At 26.2% G+C, this 19,633-nt stretch overlaps 1 protein-coding gene across 2 annotated transcripts in view; it reads left to right on the plus strand.

Annotated features, from left to right (window-relative positions):
* Window positions 1-3,307: 3,307 nt before the first annotated feature.
* LOC112601646 (cadherin-89D) overlaps window positions 3,308-19,633 on the plus strand; it is a 44,852-nt gene continuing 28,526 nt past the window's right edge. The window contains exons 1-2 of one of the 2 annotated variants that reach the window (XM_025349363.1): window positions 3,308-3,542; window positions 18,783-18,870. In XM_025349363.1, coding sequence (XP_025205148.1) covers window positions 18,792-18,870 — 79 coding nt within the window. In that variant the 5' untranslated portion in view covers window positions 3,308-3,542; window positions 18,783-18,791. Of the gene's footprint in view, window positions 3,543-9,943; window positions 10,036-18,782; window positions 18,871-19,633 lie in introns of those variants that run through there. The other variant, XM_025349362.1, reaches the window with a different exon arrangement.

The raw sequence follows: 19,633 nt of genomic DNA on the forward strand, positions 1-19,633 counted from the left end.
TAGTGAATATTTCTAAAAATGTGTATTATTTACAAAAACAATTGCAATATGTATTATTATGAAAGTATATTATACTTGTTTATAAGTTAAAGGCGTACAACAAATTATTTGTTAATAAATACATTTAACATTATAAACTGACTCGTTTTCTGAATGAATAAGATTATGCCCAATAATATGTAATATCTATTTGATACAATATTTTAATTAAATTATTTTTTGTCTATATTGAGTTATCAAGATGCATACTATTCAAGAAAATATGTACAATTTGAATTATCAACAATTATTTTTGCCCAAAGTAAATTTGCACTAAAAAATATTTTCTAATTACGCAACAAATATTTAAAAATGTTTAATATATTTGATGTCTTATTAATATTATTTGTTGACTGACAATATTTTAACATAATAATATAATGAACTAATGATTCAAAAATTGTTTCATCATAAAATATTATTGATATCTTGAATATCCGAGAGTTTATCTGTTCACCAATAATATTTATTGTATAAACATAAATTTGAAAGAAATTTAAATTACTATTATTTATTTATGTTAGCACGAGTTGTTTAAAAATTGTGCACTTAAAAAAAGTGAAATTATTAATTTTTTCAGATTTTTGTGTTAAGTTATACTGTAAGTTACCTATACACTGTACATACTATATACATAACTATTAAATTCACATTGTGTCGAATGTCAATCCGACATGATATTCATATGCTCTTGATTGAAAATAGGTAACATTTCTTATCTTGTAAAAATAGATTCTAAGCATATTACATAGATGTTCATACATAACACATATATAAATATATATATATATATATATTTCACATTAGCTTCTTCATATTTTTTATCGTCTAGTTTTCCATTGATTAAATACAATATTTCACCTTATTATGTCACAATAATTATATAACAACTATATATTATGAAGTTTTAATCAAGTATTATTTAGATGTGACGACTGAATAACATTGAAAAATTAATATAAATTTGGACCATCAAATTCGGTGATTAGTTATTAATATATGTTACTAATTTTATATTTTTCTAGTATCTAATTGTAAAATATTGTATTTTTGGTAGGATAAAAATGCCAAGGATTTCAAATAATTTTTAAATCTTATTTGTATATAAAATAAATGTATATACCTATGCCATTGCATGCCATTTTATATGATTTATTCTTGAAATTAAAAAAAAAAATTATAAAGTTTTCAAAAATAATTATTAATATGAACATTATTTTTGTCCGTGCATAAATGTTAATTTTAATTGTTGTACATACGACATCTCTGTATTATAGTAAACAACGAGAAACTTGTTAAGCACATACAATAAGACGAATAATGCGCATTTGTCGTAAGTGAGTCTCAAACTCACTACAATTTCTTGACCAGAAACTTTGCGCCATCGGTCATAAAATCTAATTATATTGTCTGGCACCGTATACGAGTGCAGTGCGTGCTGTGTACAAATTATTATATACAATTATTACTAATTACTATTTACCACTTCACAGCTACCATATTATTATTATTATTATTATCATTATCATCATAATTTACACTATTATTAATTTTTATTAGTATCATTGTCGTCAACGTTTATGTATAATGTTAAGACAACATCAGCGACCGGAAGCGGTGGTGGCGACGAATTCGGTGTCATCCTTCCGGAAATTATTCACCGTTTTCACCTGCAACGACGGGCGATTTCCAAAATCGATGAGGTGACAACAATAATAATACAATAACGATAATATTATCCGAAACCGTTTCATAGCCGTCGCGCATATAATTCTATAGAGTACAAAAGCAGATTGTATTGTACACACATAAGCAGCGAAAGGAATATTATGCTGAGGCTATAGCCTATAGGCTGCGAAAGACAGTGTGATGAGAGATATGGTCAATGTAATAAAACACGTAGTTATAGAGTCATTCGATTACATAGCTACAGGGATTTTATAAACCAATAATTGTATTTTAGAAAAATAAAAAATGTATTAATGTACCTTAGTAATTGAAATAGTACCTATACATAGGTAATAGTACATTAAAATAAAACAAAGTTTTATAAGGTTATTTAACAACAAATAAAAACATAGTTTGCCAATAGTTTATTAACGCAGTGGCCTAATTAACATTTTAATTTTTAATGATAAATTATGTTTTTTTTTTTAGAAGTAAAATAATTTTATTAATTTTATTTTATAATTTTATATTTATACACATTAAAATATTCAAAAGAGTATTATGAATGTTTTTATGAAATTAAATGCATGTAAATAGCAAAGTTATTATTTGAAATAATGCAAATACTAAACATCATATTATTTTGTATTTTTGTAGAAATATAATTATAAAATACAGTAGAGTCTCGTTAGTCCGGACCTCCGATAATCCGGTAAACGCGATAATCCGGACGACATAAGTCCATTTGTTTGTAAATACATATTATGTAGTTTGTTGGGAATTAAAAGTATTGTTCAGAAAAAAATTACTAACTATCTACTATACTTAAGTTCTATTATTGTATACATTTATTTTTGTAATTCATTATGTTAAAGTTATTTATTATTTTTCTAATTCGAAGTGTGATAAATATAAAGGTGGTAGAATCAAAAATCAAAATTTTAATCATTCGAGTAGGTAGATAATTTTGAAAACTTTCCGGCAATCTGGACGATGCTCGGTCTAAATTCGTCCGAACTGTCATGATTCTACTTTTTATTTATGCATAAATTATATACTTGAAGCTGTATAGAATTATATTTATTTATTTTTCAAAAACACAAAAATTGACTCGAAAAATATTTAGCGTAGTTGGTAAAATGAATCACTCCGTACATGGAGCATTATCGAAAACATCTTGTTGAGAGATAATCGATAATAATCGACTGTTTTAGAAAAATAAAATTAATGAGGAAATACGAATAAGATCGAGGAGGAGTAAAATAATACGATGATATTATATCGACCGACTGCTACCGTTGTCACCGTCGTCGTTGCGGTAGTCTTCAATTTCTTTCGGATGTTTATCACCGTCTCGCGACGGTTTATGGTAATTGTGTTTATTGTATAGCTTAGTAATAAGCGTATATCTACCAGCTAGACATCATTGTCATTATAATAATCCGAGAGTCGGACGTCTAGCTGAATGTCTATCGGCGAGCCCTCTCTCCTACACTCTCTCCCGCCAAGGATGGAACAGTCGCCCGGCAATTACGGTCGCGGTAGAACTGGTATATCTAGCATATCTGCGGAAAATGCGTCTCCTCGGAACGTGACAGCAGTTCGCAGCAGCCGTCGATCGCGTCTGCACGAGTTTTACCGACCGCGACCGCCGGTTATGATCATGACGTGAGAAACGTGTATATGGCAGTGGTTTAAATATTTTCGTGGTTCGGTGTGAAATTGTATTGAAATATATTTTTATTGTTTTTCTTCATCATCGTACACAAAAATACGCGTTCCGTTTCGATCAGACGTCTTGCGGCGTCCGTATTTTGACATTTTCCAGAATCCCTGTGAGTACAATATTTATACATTGAAAACTGTACTAAAATGTATTACTGATTACTTGGGCTGAAGACTTATAGCTCTACAAAATCATCGAATATGCAATTTTAAATTTGCATTTAAAAATAAGAATTTTTTCTATAAGTACCTATTATTTTAATGAATATATTTTATTTTTATTTTAAGTACAACTTATAAGTTACAATAAAAATATGAATAAACGACGTCTCTCCTCATAGTACATATCAATAATATTTTGTGCCGTGAACAATATTATCTAGTCTGTGTATAAATAAAATTAAAAAGCAGAAAATACTTGAGTCATTTCTAGAAAAACTATATTAATATTATCATAAAAATTTAAAATAATTTTAAATTCAACATTATTTTGGTTGTATAAATAAATATCAACGAAAAAATATCGATAAAATGATAAATTATTTGAAATATGTATCTCAAAGTATAAAATGGACGTATTATACCCTAAAAACTAAAAAAACCTCAGGATATCCATTTATATGCAAAATATAATTTTTTAAAACTAGCTTTGTGAAAACATGAAACGTATGTTTCGTATCTACTCTAATATTTTTGTAACTACCTATAAAAAAAAAAAAAATATATGTAAATACTACAAATCCTTTAACTTACTGATTACTATTTTAGTATTGCGTATACCAAAATCATATTAAATTTACATTAAATTCTAATGAACATCATGCCTTATGCCCAATGATTCAAACGCACACGAACTGTTATATTTATTGATACAACGTAGGTACCTTAAGTACCTAGTAGTAGTTTCTTGTGTCCATGACAAAAAATACTATGTAACTATAGCACCACACTAGGTACCATAGATACTTCGCTAACAGAAAAATCAGAATAATATTAATTTATTAATATATACTTATGAATACTAATCGAAACACATTTAATATATATTAGTAAGAATAACTAAAAAGAATATTTTTTGATTGTTGAAACTAAGTTATAAAAATAATTGTAAATATAGGTACTATTGGATATTGGGGTTTTATTAACCAAAAAGGTATTTGGTAGCCGAATGTTATTATGTAACGGATTTATTGATAGTATTCGATACTGACTGTCAACTAGTTTATAATTTTATATAAATACCGACAATACTTAAGTTAAAAATGTTTTATTAGCAGTTTTAAATTCACTTTTTTCATTTTCGTTTAATTTAAAAATTATAATTTTACTAAATAAGATGTGTTTAAAAAAATATATGAGTGCTAAGACTTACTATTTTAATAATGTCCAGTAATTTAGAATTTAAAATAATAACGAAAAAAAAAATTAATGCACAATTTTCCATTTTGTAATTAATAAAAGAGATGGCCAAATTTTTTGCGATTAAACTCTTATTATTTTCAACACGAGAATTATATAGGTAACAATAACACTTAATAATAGTTGTTATAAGCGGGAGAACCATGTGCGTTGAGACGAACACGTGTCGCATCGACAATAAAACCACAACGTAATAATTTACTATTATAATTACAACATAACAATGTGATATAATTTATTATCATGCAAATTTTTATAGTATTATTGATCACCAGAGATTGTTCTGACAACAGTAGCTTACATTTTTATACTAAATATAGTTACTCTTTAGAATGTATTGTGCAGAAAGAACGGTTTTGGTTGGAATACAACAGGATTAAGTATATTAAGCGTGTATTTTCTGCTCGAAATTATGAGTTTTTGTCCCTCGAGAAATTAGTTAGTAGTTAAGTGCACAAACGATGAAATGTTTTTTTGATAAAATTGATTTTAATCCAAAGATATTATATTTAATTATTTGTGAATGAAAATGTCAACAGTCCGTTTAAAATTACAAATATAAATGTTTTATCTTTCAGAATTGAACCAGAAAGACAGTTTTCACATTTTATCGCTGACATTAAGTTATGTATTTTGTATAGCGTAATAACATAACAATAAGACAGAAATTTCTATAAATTTTTAATATTAAATTTCCTGTTTAAATGTAAAATATGATATGAATAAATTATAGTATATTGGTTTTATTATCTATTCGATTAGAGTTTGACGACATTGTTCTACATTTAAAAAAAAATATATATTTATAATACAAATACATTAACTACATACTCCATATCCTTACACTTAAATATTGAAAATAAACATTGGATAAATATTTTAGGTGATTAGAAATTCAGATTAAAATAGAATGCTAAGTATATAAATATATCTATTCAAAAGATAAACATTAAAAACTTGAAAGTATTCTATAAATAAATGTACGAAGTCTTTAAGGATAGAGATAATTAGAAATATATGTAAATATTTAGCTGAATAAAAACATTGTTGAATGCAACGAATCATGTAATTGATATAGTAATATATGTGCACGTATCGATCTTTTGAAATAATATTTTGAGAATCTTACGACTAGTATTAGTATACATTTTTTATTCTATCAATCAAATATTTATTTATTTATTTATTTTTTTTTTTTTTTGTAACGAGTTATGAAGTTATTATATTAATTGTTCTTTTACTTATAATGTTATGTCTATGGTGATTTTTTAGTTTTTTAAAATATTTTAATACTATAGTGTATCATCATGTTACAATATGCTATGTTAATAAAGCGTGTGATTGTGATTTTAATTTCTCAAAGTTAAACTTATGTAGTACCTACGCTCTACCATAATTTGTGTATATTTAAGTTATATTATACGATTTTTGTATCAATACTCGTTTAATATTATATATGCACAATAAGTATATTTTTACAAGAAATCACTAATTTTCCAGTACATTAAACAGAGGTAATTATAGGAACTGAATTTTAGATATTTGTATGAAATGTAATTTTCTAGTTTGTTGAAAAATTATTCCAGTTTGGACAAATTACCATTTAACTGAAAACACAATAGGTATTCGTATTTGTACATAAATGATAAATTAGATTTGGCATTTTTTTCTCATGGAAACGTTTTTGATTAAGTTCATTTTTTTCTGTCCATAATCGTATTTATGATTATTTCGTTTCGCCTAATGGATTAACTATTGATAAAAAACGAACCACCCTTTGACGGTAAACTTATTGTGTATATACCTGCTACAACGCACATATATCACGATCATTAGTTGCAAGTCCATAGGTGTAATATGTTATCTATAGACCAATCATATTGCAGTTGGTAAGATTTCATATTTATATTTATTTTCATTACACTAAAAATTTGGTGTAAATTAAGAAAGTAAATTTTTTTTACATAATATAACTAAAAATAATAATGCTCTTGGATCATGATTGTTATTTATACTACCAATCTACCACCAATAATTGTCATTATCGTTTTATATTTTGAACACTTTGTGTTGTAGGTTTGTGAGATATGTTACTACTTATCAAAATATTTATACAATATAATAATAACTAAAAATAACTAATTATAATAATTGGATTATTTTTAATCTTTAATCTTATTCTCATTTTCACTAAAGAAGATGTTAAAGAAGATGAATAAAATGTTACGCTGATCGATAGGTTTGTACAATTTGAAAATTTGAACTTGTGTTATACATTACTATTATTACTCAAATATCTGTTATTATTACTATTGCAAAATAAGGTTTGTACAAATATGTTTATATGTAGGTAATTATGCATATTGCAGGTGACAATTAAAATTTTAAATCTAAATCTATTATAGTGCATTCAAAATAACGGCTGTGTTTAAAGAACGTACATCGGAAAAATTACGTCAAAAGTTTCAGATTATGTGATGATGTAATATTATAATTTATTATGTCATAAATGTATATCTTACTAAATTTTGTTCTGGAGATAAAAGAACGGATTGAACTTTAATGTTTAATTTTTGTAGACTATATAGCTATTGCATATTATTATTATATGTATACAGTTAAACGGACTTGGTGTGTTGTGTAGTCTTATGATTGATAACAGGTATAATGCGACTGTTGTGATTTGGAAAAATTATTTTTGATGTGTTATGTTATGTTTTGTAATTGTTATTTTTCAATACTTATATCAAATTTTTTGTCTAAAAAACTACATTTTACGCAGGTTCTTAAAAGTAAGATTTATTTATACATTATTATTATTCTGAAAAAATACATATATATTTAAAAATTTAATTGTTTTCAATAATTAAATTGAAGATGTTAATTATTGATCTAAGCATTAGGTAATTATGTATATAAAAGAGTAATAAAATAATATTAAAAAAATATTTGTTTTTCTTGTACCTATTATAAAAATAAAAAAATCACATTTTAAGAATTAACAAAAATTATAAGAATCTATAATATCATATTTATTTTTTAAAGTTTTAAGTTTATGTAGTATGATTTTAGTTAATGGGTTATTATTATTTTATTAAAACTAAAAAAAAAAAAACCGGTTTATGGTTTTTATGAATTAAATATAGAGCATAATAAGTATCTATGTGGTTAATATATTTTACATAAATTATTTAATCTAATACGCATATAATAAGATCATAATAATTATTTTGACAATGGTTGACATTTCAATCTGTTGTAAAATGTCATACAATTTAACGCTTTAGTCATTTCTGTCATAGTATGATATTTAAACATTTCAATATATAAATTAGTGTCATTTAAACTGTGTCAGTTGTATTTTAGGTCATTTTTCCTTTAAGTCTTTTAAACAAAATAATATCGTTAAAAATTATTTTTACATTGTTAAATTGATGGACGTTAATGGAATAATTATTTTTCACGAATAAAATTATAATTTGTATATTTTAAGTATGAATATATACACGCGATCACTGTCCAACTCATAGATTTTGTCCATATTAACTATATAATATAATAAATTGTACCTTACGTGTTTTAAATAATTTAATAAACATAATAAATTATTTATAATTGCTTTATAAATATTGTTTATTACAATGGTTTAAGTTTGACGTCCGCGTATAGTTGAGTACCTAGCAAAAATAATAAACGATAATAACATAATATGTTATGGTATAGTGACTAGTAGTTATAGCGTGTATATGGATTTTTTTTTCACTTAATTTGACATCTTTAAAACTGTTTTTTTCAAGGAATTTAAACAATTTAACTTGTCGATTATTGAATCGACCTAGTTCAGATTGCGGGGGACGTGCTACTTATCGTAATTCACAATGTGCCGGAAAATATATATGACGCCGTTTAAGTTCGGTAATCGTCGTTGTCGTCAATTATTTTTTTATTCAGTTCGACACCACGTACAGTTCGGTAATCAAATAAATCGTGATGTTTTATGGGAGTTCAATAATATATTACCTATTATTGTTTTTTATCAGCGTTGTGTGATGCGACGGACAGCGGCTCGAGCGTACTAAAACGCACCACGAATCGAGAAAAAAAAAATCCCGTCTTTCGACGTGATTTGTGATCGTCGACCGTTTGTTATGTACAATAATAATAATACCAACAAATAAATATAATAGTTTTACGTATTTTCTCCGGATAATAGTCGCACGAGATAACCTATCCGCATGATGGGCAAAACGAGGATGCGCCGAACGGAGAAAGCGTACCTGCGACTAAACGCCGCAAGAGCCTGTCGAATAACGTGCCTACTTTGGTACTGTACCCGTAAGACGTTTTACATATATTATATTGTACAAGATTTACTATCGTCCCGCAGCGACCGACTTTTTAACCGAACACACGCGTCGTAATGGGTTCCCTACCTACCTGTTGTTGCGGCGTCTTCGGCATTGATCCGGCACACGACGTTCAAATGTAAATAATTGATAAATAATATTGTTTTTCCACGTGTCCTACGACCGCGAAAAGCAAAAACTAGTATTTCCACACGACTGTCCAAAAGCGGTCCAGACGTATCTGCGCATCATACGTTATACGTTACTATATAACAATATATTTATATATACTCACACACACACGCCTATAACACGTACGATTCGCGTTTCTAAACTTTTATTAATGTGCACACACGATTTTCCATATCACACGCTACCATTGTAGCTACCGATAATATTATCATTGTTTGTTCTCTGCACCGTTGTCCGTGTATGCAATTATTAGTGTAATACGAATAAAACGATTTCGATTCATTCGCAGCCACACATACTCGCGCCACCGTGAACGCACGTTGCGGTTGTGTTTTTGTTGTTATAATCACTATTATTATCGTTAAATCGTATCAAAGTGTAATCTTTCACGTGTATAGTCTGTAAATCATCGTGTCGCGTACAAATCGTCAGCAGATTTGAAACGGATCTAATAGTTTTTCGCGTTGAACATTCGTACCACCTCTACGTATTCGTGCTACTTGCATTCAAATATTTATGGAGATGACGCAGTGAGCCGTAAATTAATGTGATTGTATATAGCTGGTATGGAAAATCCGAAGAAATACTTTTAAATGAATTTATGCGCGGTAATTGTTTTCTCATCGGACGGTGTTTAATTCTAAAAGTACGCCTAATAATATTTTCAAAATACATTTTTTAAGCCACTGATTTCGTGGATCGCCATTTGCACTAGCTTATCTAAATATATGATAGATATTTATGATTTATGAATATCGATATAAAAAAAAAAAAAATCATTAAATACTTTAAGTTTAAACAAGTAGAGTTCTAGGAAACTAAAAACGTTTGTTCAAATTTAAAAATTTAAAAGTTAATGATGCGGTTTTACCGATGCAGATATAAGGATGAAAAAAATAAGGAAAAATAGACTGTCTAAATATCAATCGTATTAATTTTTAAACAGATAAAATTTGAATTTAAGTACAACATTTAAAAAAAATAGTGTTTATTTCTGTAGCTGTACGATTCATCACGGGTCTATAGTATGAGTAAACATTTACTAAAAATTTGCTAAATTCAGGTATGATCAATAATTACTATGTTTAGACTGATCACATGCATTGATGTAAAAATAATTTGAAGGGTTATATATAATATAGTTGTAGCTTTTCCAATATTATTCATCTAATACTTTTATCATTTCAATTTTTATTATACGTACACAGTGAATTATTTCTTAATGGACACCTCTCAAAAGCAAACATTTTCTTGGGTACGTGGACTTTTTCAATACTTTTCTATTTAAAAACCTCTGAATGGCGACCTCTCCAAATAGTAGGCACATATTTTAATACGACGAACAAACAATTGATATCTATTGAATTGGAAATTGTAGATAAAAAACTTAAATCATTCATCGTACTGATTGACAACAGTGTTGAATGCAAGCTCCTATGTAACTTTGGATGAAATCACTTCTATTTACGATAACGATCTAATGACAACAATGACGAATGTTGATCCCAATGAAATTGATGAGGTTGATGAAGAAGAAAACGGCCATGAGGAAGATGAAATTTCAAAATTTCACATAACGAATTTACAGTACATATTGGCTACTGTAGGTCGTTTCATATCGTCAATAGAGGTAGAAAACAATAATATTTTCTCTTTTACTGTAACTTTTATAAATTAACTTACAAATGAAATTTTACAGAGACGACATAGTTGTAAACAGATTAAACAGACTAATTTCAAATTGATTCGTTTTTAAGTATATACCTATGCCTTTTTTCATATTTTTTTATTATTATTTGTATAATTAAAAAAATTAACTATAACAACACTAGGTATACAATTTATAAATAAATTTAACATAGAGCATATTTTTTCCTTTAAAACATTCACCCTATATGAACTTCAAAAATGTACCACCTTTAAATAGCTGATATCTCCGAATAGTGGACACAATTTCGGTGACCTAGAGTGTCCGTTATTCAGAGGTTTCATTGTTATTTAATATTTAAACGCCCATTAAATAATTATACGATGGCACTATAATACGATATAATATATTATTTATTTTCGATCCGGGTGAAAAGAAGAAAGGTCGATTAAATTTTTCCGCACATAACACAACAACGGTTTATTATTTAGGCACGTTTTGGTAGTTCCAAATGATCTCGATGGATGTAAAATAAATAATAGAGGGATGGATGATAAAAAGGTGTCGTTGCTACGATAATTAATTGTGTATTAGCTGTAATATTTATGTATATACTTGTAACAATACTTACGAATAGACCGTTATTGTAATATTATATTGTCCGAATGATAAAATGTCAGAACGTGCTCCTATTGTGGGCTAATGATTGATACAACTGTTGTATTATTGCAGTTTTATAGTTAATTCGATATCATAAAATAATAATTTGTACTCTTGCAATGTCATTGTTTTCTTTTATTCCATTTACAAGGAATAGATCGAATTTTTCGTTAAACAATCCAAGCGTGTACCAAATGTAGACACTTATTTTTCTGTAACATATTTGTTACATTACATTTATATCTAATAATATTTGTAATGAACTATTAACTTTAAATTAATAGCTCTATACACATGTAGACATGTAACGAAAAAAAAAACATAATGGAATATGCAACAAAGAAAAAATACCCAATAATTATAATAATTTATTTATCATGAGGATATATTTCGATTATAAAGTTATCATTTCATGTGTTCATTAACCATTATATATAAGTACAACATAATAGTAATAATTATAAATATTCAAATTATTATTTTTTTAGTAAGTACCTATATATAAAAAAAATATGCAAACGCTATGATTTTAAAACCTACTAAAAACAGTAATATTATATTTTTCTATACAAATAGACACAAAACTGTGTTGTATTTATTTATTTACAATCTTAGAACTACCACAGGTCACACAAAATTATTGTTAAAAATGATATTATAATTGATAAGTATGCTTACTTTCATCAGCACATTCTATGTTGTCATTATTATAGCTATTACTTGTACATTTTGTTGTTACCTAATATGGGTTTTTTTAAGAATAAAAAATTCACACAGTTATTTTCACACATCAAATTATAGAAAATGAAAATGACCAACAATAATGACTGATCGCGAACTGCAAAAAAATAATAATTAACTGGGAACATAAATATTTTCCTCTAATCTGTCGTTTTGACTTACGTCAATAAAACTATAAAATAAACTTTTAGTTGCGTGAGCTACTGCGATGATTGAACGGTTGAATTTTCGTTGTTAGAAAATATGTGAAGAACGCAGTGTTGCTATTTTCGGGAGTAAGAGGCGATGATTGATCGTAGAAATAAAAAAAATAATTTTATCACTTCAATTAATAGACTCCGTGACATGGCGTTGTTGACTACGGTTTGATGGATATGAGTTTCGGTCGTGCGTTTGTGGGATTTGAAGATAATATAGTGGCTATTCAGGAAAAAAATGTATTTTTTGTATATACACGAATAGTTGATAACATTTTATTTTTTAAATCACGAACCTTATCTTATTGGTGTATTTTAAATAGATATAAATAAGTTATTTATCATAGTAGGCAGTTATTAAAACTATACTTTTGTAATATTGATGAAAATCAAACATAATATATAGTAGATACAGAACCATGTGTGGGCGTTTGTCTTACTCACTCACTTCAGCACAGCACATGATATGTTGATAAAATATTATTGTTTTACGTATTTTAAATTACATAATGATAAATATTTTTTTACCACAATGGTAAAAAAAAATCTTTAAGTGTAGAGTTGGTTAAGATCACACTTGATTCAGTGATTTTTGTTGTTTTCTATGATAAAATATTCTTGTATTTAAAAAAATTATTGGAAAAGTACAATTATACTCGATGATATTTTAAATTAATACACGCGATAATTTGAAACTTTTAATACGTTTTAACTATCTAAAAATGACACCGCAAAACAAGAATTGATAACCGTAAAACCAATAAATTCTTTACATAAAATGCTCAAAATATTTAGAACTCAATTCAATTATCAATTTATTACGATGGATTCTGAACGCAAGTAGCGAGAAGTTCGGGAAAGCTATTGTATGTTTTTTAGTGATGAATATTACTGTGTACATGTTTCTTTTAGTAAAATTTTATTCGGGGCAGTAAAAATCTGACAAGTTTTATACATACGACATTTATAGATTTTATGTCGAACTCAGGTGAGTTGCATGACTCAAGAGAGTTCATTTTATTCGTTAAATATAATTTTTTTGAAAGCTACACGCAGTTAGAAGTTTATTCGGAATACAAATATTTTTAAAGTTATTAATATCACATTCTGTCATAAGCAATATAATTTATTAATTTTAATAGAAATTTAATGGTGATGCAATTTTGAAGTTGCGTTATTAGTTTCATAGAAAACATACGACTACGATGATCGAATCTAGTGGAAATGTTTGAGAAAAAGTTGGTCAAGTGGAACAAAAAGAAATCGATGTCATCATAATATTATCCCAACTTCGATCACATTAATCGTGTTTAACCATTATCAAAATAATTGTTTGTCAGTATAAACAGATGCTGTTTATTTATTTTGTAATATAATATAGTGTGAGATATACATAATAATATTCCTAAAGACATTTAAAAAAAATGTGTATAAAAAGTTAAAGCAAGCGCAGAAATTCGAATGATATATTTTATATTTCATTTTAACATAATTAAACATTTTCAATTATATTGTGAGATTTTCATCAAAATTCGTATAAGTAGTTTCACGTTTTGTATTGTATTCAAACAAATTGCGTATATTAATCGTATTGTATAAAGTGAATTGTGCTTATATATGCGTCTACTTACTCAAATAACTGTTCAGACCGTTTATCAAACTGTTGAATATCGCTACAGGTTTCTGATCCAGAGAATAGTACTTACTTTCATATAAACACAATATACTCGTTAAAATAATAAGAAATGCGTACCAAAACCAATAAATTTATAAAAAATATAATACATTATGTGTCGTGTTGTATTGTTATTTTTGTACACTTTAATCCAGTAATTGGATTATGACAATATCTTGACAAAAACGTCAATCAGTTACATGATAACGTAGTGAATATGGTTAACGCCATTCACCTGATATAATATTATAATGTACTATATGTAAATTGTAGGTAGAACGCACATATTCATCGTCATGTTATTATATCGATACTTTTTCCGGATAAATTCCAGACAGATAGGAGGAAAAACTAATCAAAATAATGCCCTCTCGTGTGTGTATGGTAAAAAAATTATATTATACCGTACCTATATTATTATTATGTGTATACGTTATATAGTTGCTTTTGTTGCTTGCTTGTATGTTAGGATTTGAGTGTCCAAAAAAATTGTTTTTTCCTTATCATATGTTGTCGTTGTATGACGTTGGAATAAATTGAATTTGGATAACATACATAACCGCTGTCCACACTTAGTCACTTGATGTAGACATGTAGTGCGCTAACACTATACATGATAAAAGCATCATATCATATCTGTAACTATTATGCAAATGCATTATATGTTTGGTGCTTTATTATAAATCATTTTTTTCTGACTAAAAAAATAATATTCATAGATTTTGAAAGGAAAATCTCAAGTGAAACTGTCAAATCTTAAGGCATTGTCTACAAATATATAATTTTAACTGTTTGAAGTATACATTTTTTAAAATTTTAAATCGCATTATATTTATTTCTGTTTAGAATAAAGTAAAAATATTGTATTAGTTAGAAACTAAAAAATATTGTAAAAAAAATAGTATTCAAATTAGTGAAGTTTATACTTAAGACATTCTTTATACGATGGAAAATTACTGTATCGCACCCGCTAAACATTATTACCGAACCTGCAATCTCTTCAAAAAAAGTATTATGCTATTTCCAACCCATAATTTATAAGTTTTCATTTAAATTTATTCTATTCTTACGTTAACCTGCCATTTTATAAACATATGGAGATGAAAATGATTTTTATCTGTCGTCAATTATATTTTATTCTAAATAAATATACATATTGTCGATTACACATTTACACACTTACATTTTAGTAAAAAAAAACATAAGTTATATTGTGTTGCAGGATGTTTAATGTTACAAAATAATAATGTAGGTACCTAAAATTTCGGTGTAAGAAGTCTTATAATTTTAAATTGATATGATTTAATAATTTTTATCCAACATTTAAAACAATTGTTGTAGTATTTTAAATTAAAATGTTAGATCAGTGTTTTGGTATAGTTCCATTGTACATAGTGGATATTTTGCTATTTATAAACAAGTTTTATAAAATATTCTATTGAAATAAATAGACAAATAATAAGCTGGTACTGTTATAGATAGATTTGTTTAAATTTTTCATTCTTTTCTTTGACGTTGAATGTTTGTTATAATCTATAAGTATGATATGACGTGCTGTGATTGATTTGTAAGGTTTTCAGCAACGTCATTTCTTTTTTTTTTATTTTGTTATAGAAATGAGTTATGTGAGCATGTCCATTTTATTATCTTCACAATGATTCACATTCGTGCTGAATATTTTCAAGATTCGTTTATGTTTTTTTTTTCATAGCAATCAGTGTTAAGTAAATTATATTATGATATTGAACTTTTAGGTTAATGCAATGTTAATTTATTATATTTTTTAATATGTTAATTTATTGTTGGTGTTTTCAAATTTGTTCGGTTTTTTTTTAGAGACCACAATGTCACATTTTAATTTGTAATGTATGATTTTAATAATAACAGTTTAGTTGCTTAGTTTTACATTATATTTTTCAACGAAATATTCATTAATTAAAAAAAATAATTTGAAATACTTTACTATTAAATATGAATTTAAATGGTATTCATTTTTTAAAATCATATCTTATACATTCAAGTATAATTGGTATTTTGTTATTCACACTATAATGACATAAATAACACTATGGTTACAAAATAACAGAATTAGTGTATTCATACATTATTATTACACTAACTATATGTACAAGACCGAATTTGTTTAATGATAGAAATAAAATTTTTTTAAAAGAATGCACTTAGGTCATTGAGTAATGCTTATTTGTTCAACACCGAAATACAATAAACATTTTCCGTTTCGAATATTTTAAAATGATCAAAATTCGTTATGGTTTTATTTTGATTGCATTAATATATAAAACGTAGATATTATATATATATATATATCCAGCATTAAAAAGTGTTTTGAAAAATGGTGTTTAGGGTTATTTTCATATTTGTTATTTCACAAAATATATTTCTGTTATTTATTATTATATACTGGTATTTATTTATTTATAATAAACACCTTGGTTATATATCACCCCTGGTGGTAAATATACAAAGTTTTATACAATAAGAAATTAACTGAATACTTTAATTCCAACTATAAATTATAAATTAAAAATACAATATAATTATACTAATATGCAATAAATTAAGTAAATGTAATTTTTTATTACTAATACTCAATATATCATGACCATAGATAATCATAATAAAAATTTAACGTTTTTAACTGTTTTGTAGAAATTCAACATAATATGATATCTTATAGGAATATTTAAATGTATGATAAAAACAGTGTTTAAGGTATTATGATTGGTAACAGAGATTCTGACGTTAGAGGACTTTTCAGTTTTCATTTCGTTTTTTCTAATAAATCTGAACATTCAATCATTCCACCAACAGACTTATAGATTATACGTTTAACATCAGCTATTATGAACATATTTATTAGCAACTTAATTTCATATAATATACTCATTTTAGAGCAGCTTTATTTTTATATATCCCACTGAGATTCTAAATGTTTATTCCAAAAACTAATAGGTTATAACGATGAAGGACTATTATACAACTTTTAAATAGTTAAAATTTAATATAATAATACAATAAAGTTCATGAAATTATCATACTGTACCAAAAACCATTCCAATAAGTATTTTATTTTGTAAAAAATGTAGTTAAAATAAACATATTTATAATAAGTTAGAAGTTAGAAGTGTATTAATTGTATAATTTCTATGTGTTTGAAACTATGTGAGAAAATTTAAAGGTTTTTTCTCAAAATTAAACTATGTGCATAAAATAGTTTTATTATGAATATTGAATATATATGATTAATCGATTAAATTTTACCTCATAAATGAATTATTAAAAAATGCAATTTTCAAACTATAAATAATCATACTCGTAATTTATATTCATAGTGATTTAATGTTATACAACTATAAGATTATATTAACTCGTATTACTTTTGATTTTGTGAACAATTTAATTGGGCTATATTTTAAAATAAAAATAATTGTATTACTCGGTTTTAATATAATACAGCCTATCGCATATTATTATTATACTACATAATCACATAATTATACATATTAATTAATTTTCTTTATTAATAAGTATATACAATTTATATTAAACTAATTACTAATTATATTAATATCTTATGTCAGTGACTGACGTATGTGAAGAAATTTATGACGTTAGTTGTGTTGATAAAATATTTAATGGAAAAACTACAATTTTTACAAGCCATGCTATTTTGAACTGTAGTTTTAGCATTTGAATAATGTAATTGTTTTGAAAAATTATTATTACGAGGTTAGTGATACAATACATACAATGATCATGCTTAGTGTTCGTTCAAATGAAAAAAAATCACCATCAAATTACTGAAGGAAATACATCATTGTCCGTTGGAATGTTTGTTTTAGCAGACAACAGTAACATAATGGTTATCCATGTGATAATAATAATTAATGATAATATTGTAATTTTATTATAATACCTAACGAGTAACGATTGAACGTCGTATAATTAGGCACTAAAGATGTTCAAAAATGGTCTCACGTTGGATGGGAATAAATATAATATATTTCTATGAAATTTTCACTTTTGTTCCTCCCACTTTTGACGTACGACCAAATGTGTATGCAGCCAAGTCGTTGAAATACGTACTGCAGACATTAAAACATCAGATGCAGATTATTTTAAAATAAAATATTATGTGCAAAATAAAAACTCTAATCTATTCCCACTTTCTCTGCAGCGTGGCTATACTTTTGTTTTTGCTACTTCCTTTTCGCGGATGCGCTCGATTAGTAATAACATGAAAATACATACCAAAATTTATATATATATATATATATTATATACATAATATCTAAATAATTTGGCAACGTTGCAATTAAATCACATTAATTCCTTATTATGGTATAGAACCGTTTTAAAATTAGTATGATTAAATTTTAGAAAATTTAATATTAAATTACACTCGAGTCTGGTGTTGCTTGCATGTGTTTGATCAATTGTATTGTTTTCAGATCGGATTTATGAAAATGGGCCCAAATGCCGTCTCCATATCAGCCATAATTATCATCGTCGCCATCACTTCTATTGCCACAACCAATGGTGAGTAAAATAAATCGCAAGTCATCAAATAAATAGAAGTTTATAAGTTATATTTTGAATAAAAAAAAAACTGATTTTTATTTCAAATGCTTTTACGGGAAAATATCGTATAGGATATCAAACTTATATTATGTAAATTAATATGTTAATTAATTTATTAATATATTCAGAATAGTAAGTCGCTGAAAAATACGCATTATCGAGAAACTATTATATAAATATATAATACGTATAATTAAGTTTCGTCCCGTCGGTGTTATAGTGTTACATTTTGTATCCGTGTTGACTGTGTAATGTTGATTTAAATTGATCGTAGTCACACAGGCTTTAAATATATTATCAGCGAACTTGTACCTATAAATTTTAACGAATTCGTTTTCATTTTTGATTCTATCTGTGTAATATATGTATATACTTTTATACCTATAACAAGTATAAATTATGCAGAGTACTTATTTTACGAAATAAGTAGATATTGTGGAGAACGTAATTCGTTTTATTATTTATTCACCACATCGGTAGCATAAACACTTATTATGTTTGTCGAAATGTCATTGCAAACCAAATTTGCAATGACCTTATTGAGAATCTAACTTTTAATTTAGGTTTCGAAAGAAATTTGCTAAATGTATACTGTTGGGTTTTTCGTATAATTAACTACTTATCTGACTATTAACAATGTGCTCAGAATAAGTACTTACAGTGATAGGAATTTTATTAAAAAAAAAAATAATTTAAATATTTTTATTTCAATTAAAATGTA

The sequence above is a fragment of the Melanaphis sacchari genome, unplaced genomic scaffold, assembly GCF_002803265.2.
Source record: "Melanaphis sacchari strain LSU unplaced genomic scaffold, SCAv2.0 Contig7_pilon_pilon, whole genome shotgun sequence".
Lineage (NCBI taxonomy): Eukaryota > Metazoa > Arthropoda > Insecta > Hemiptera > Aphididae > Melanaphis > Melanaphis sacchari.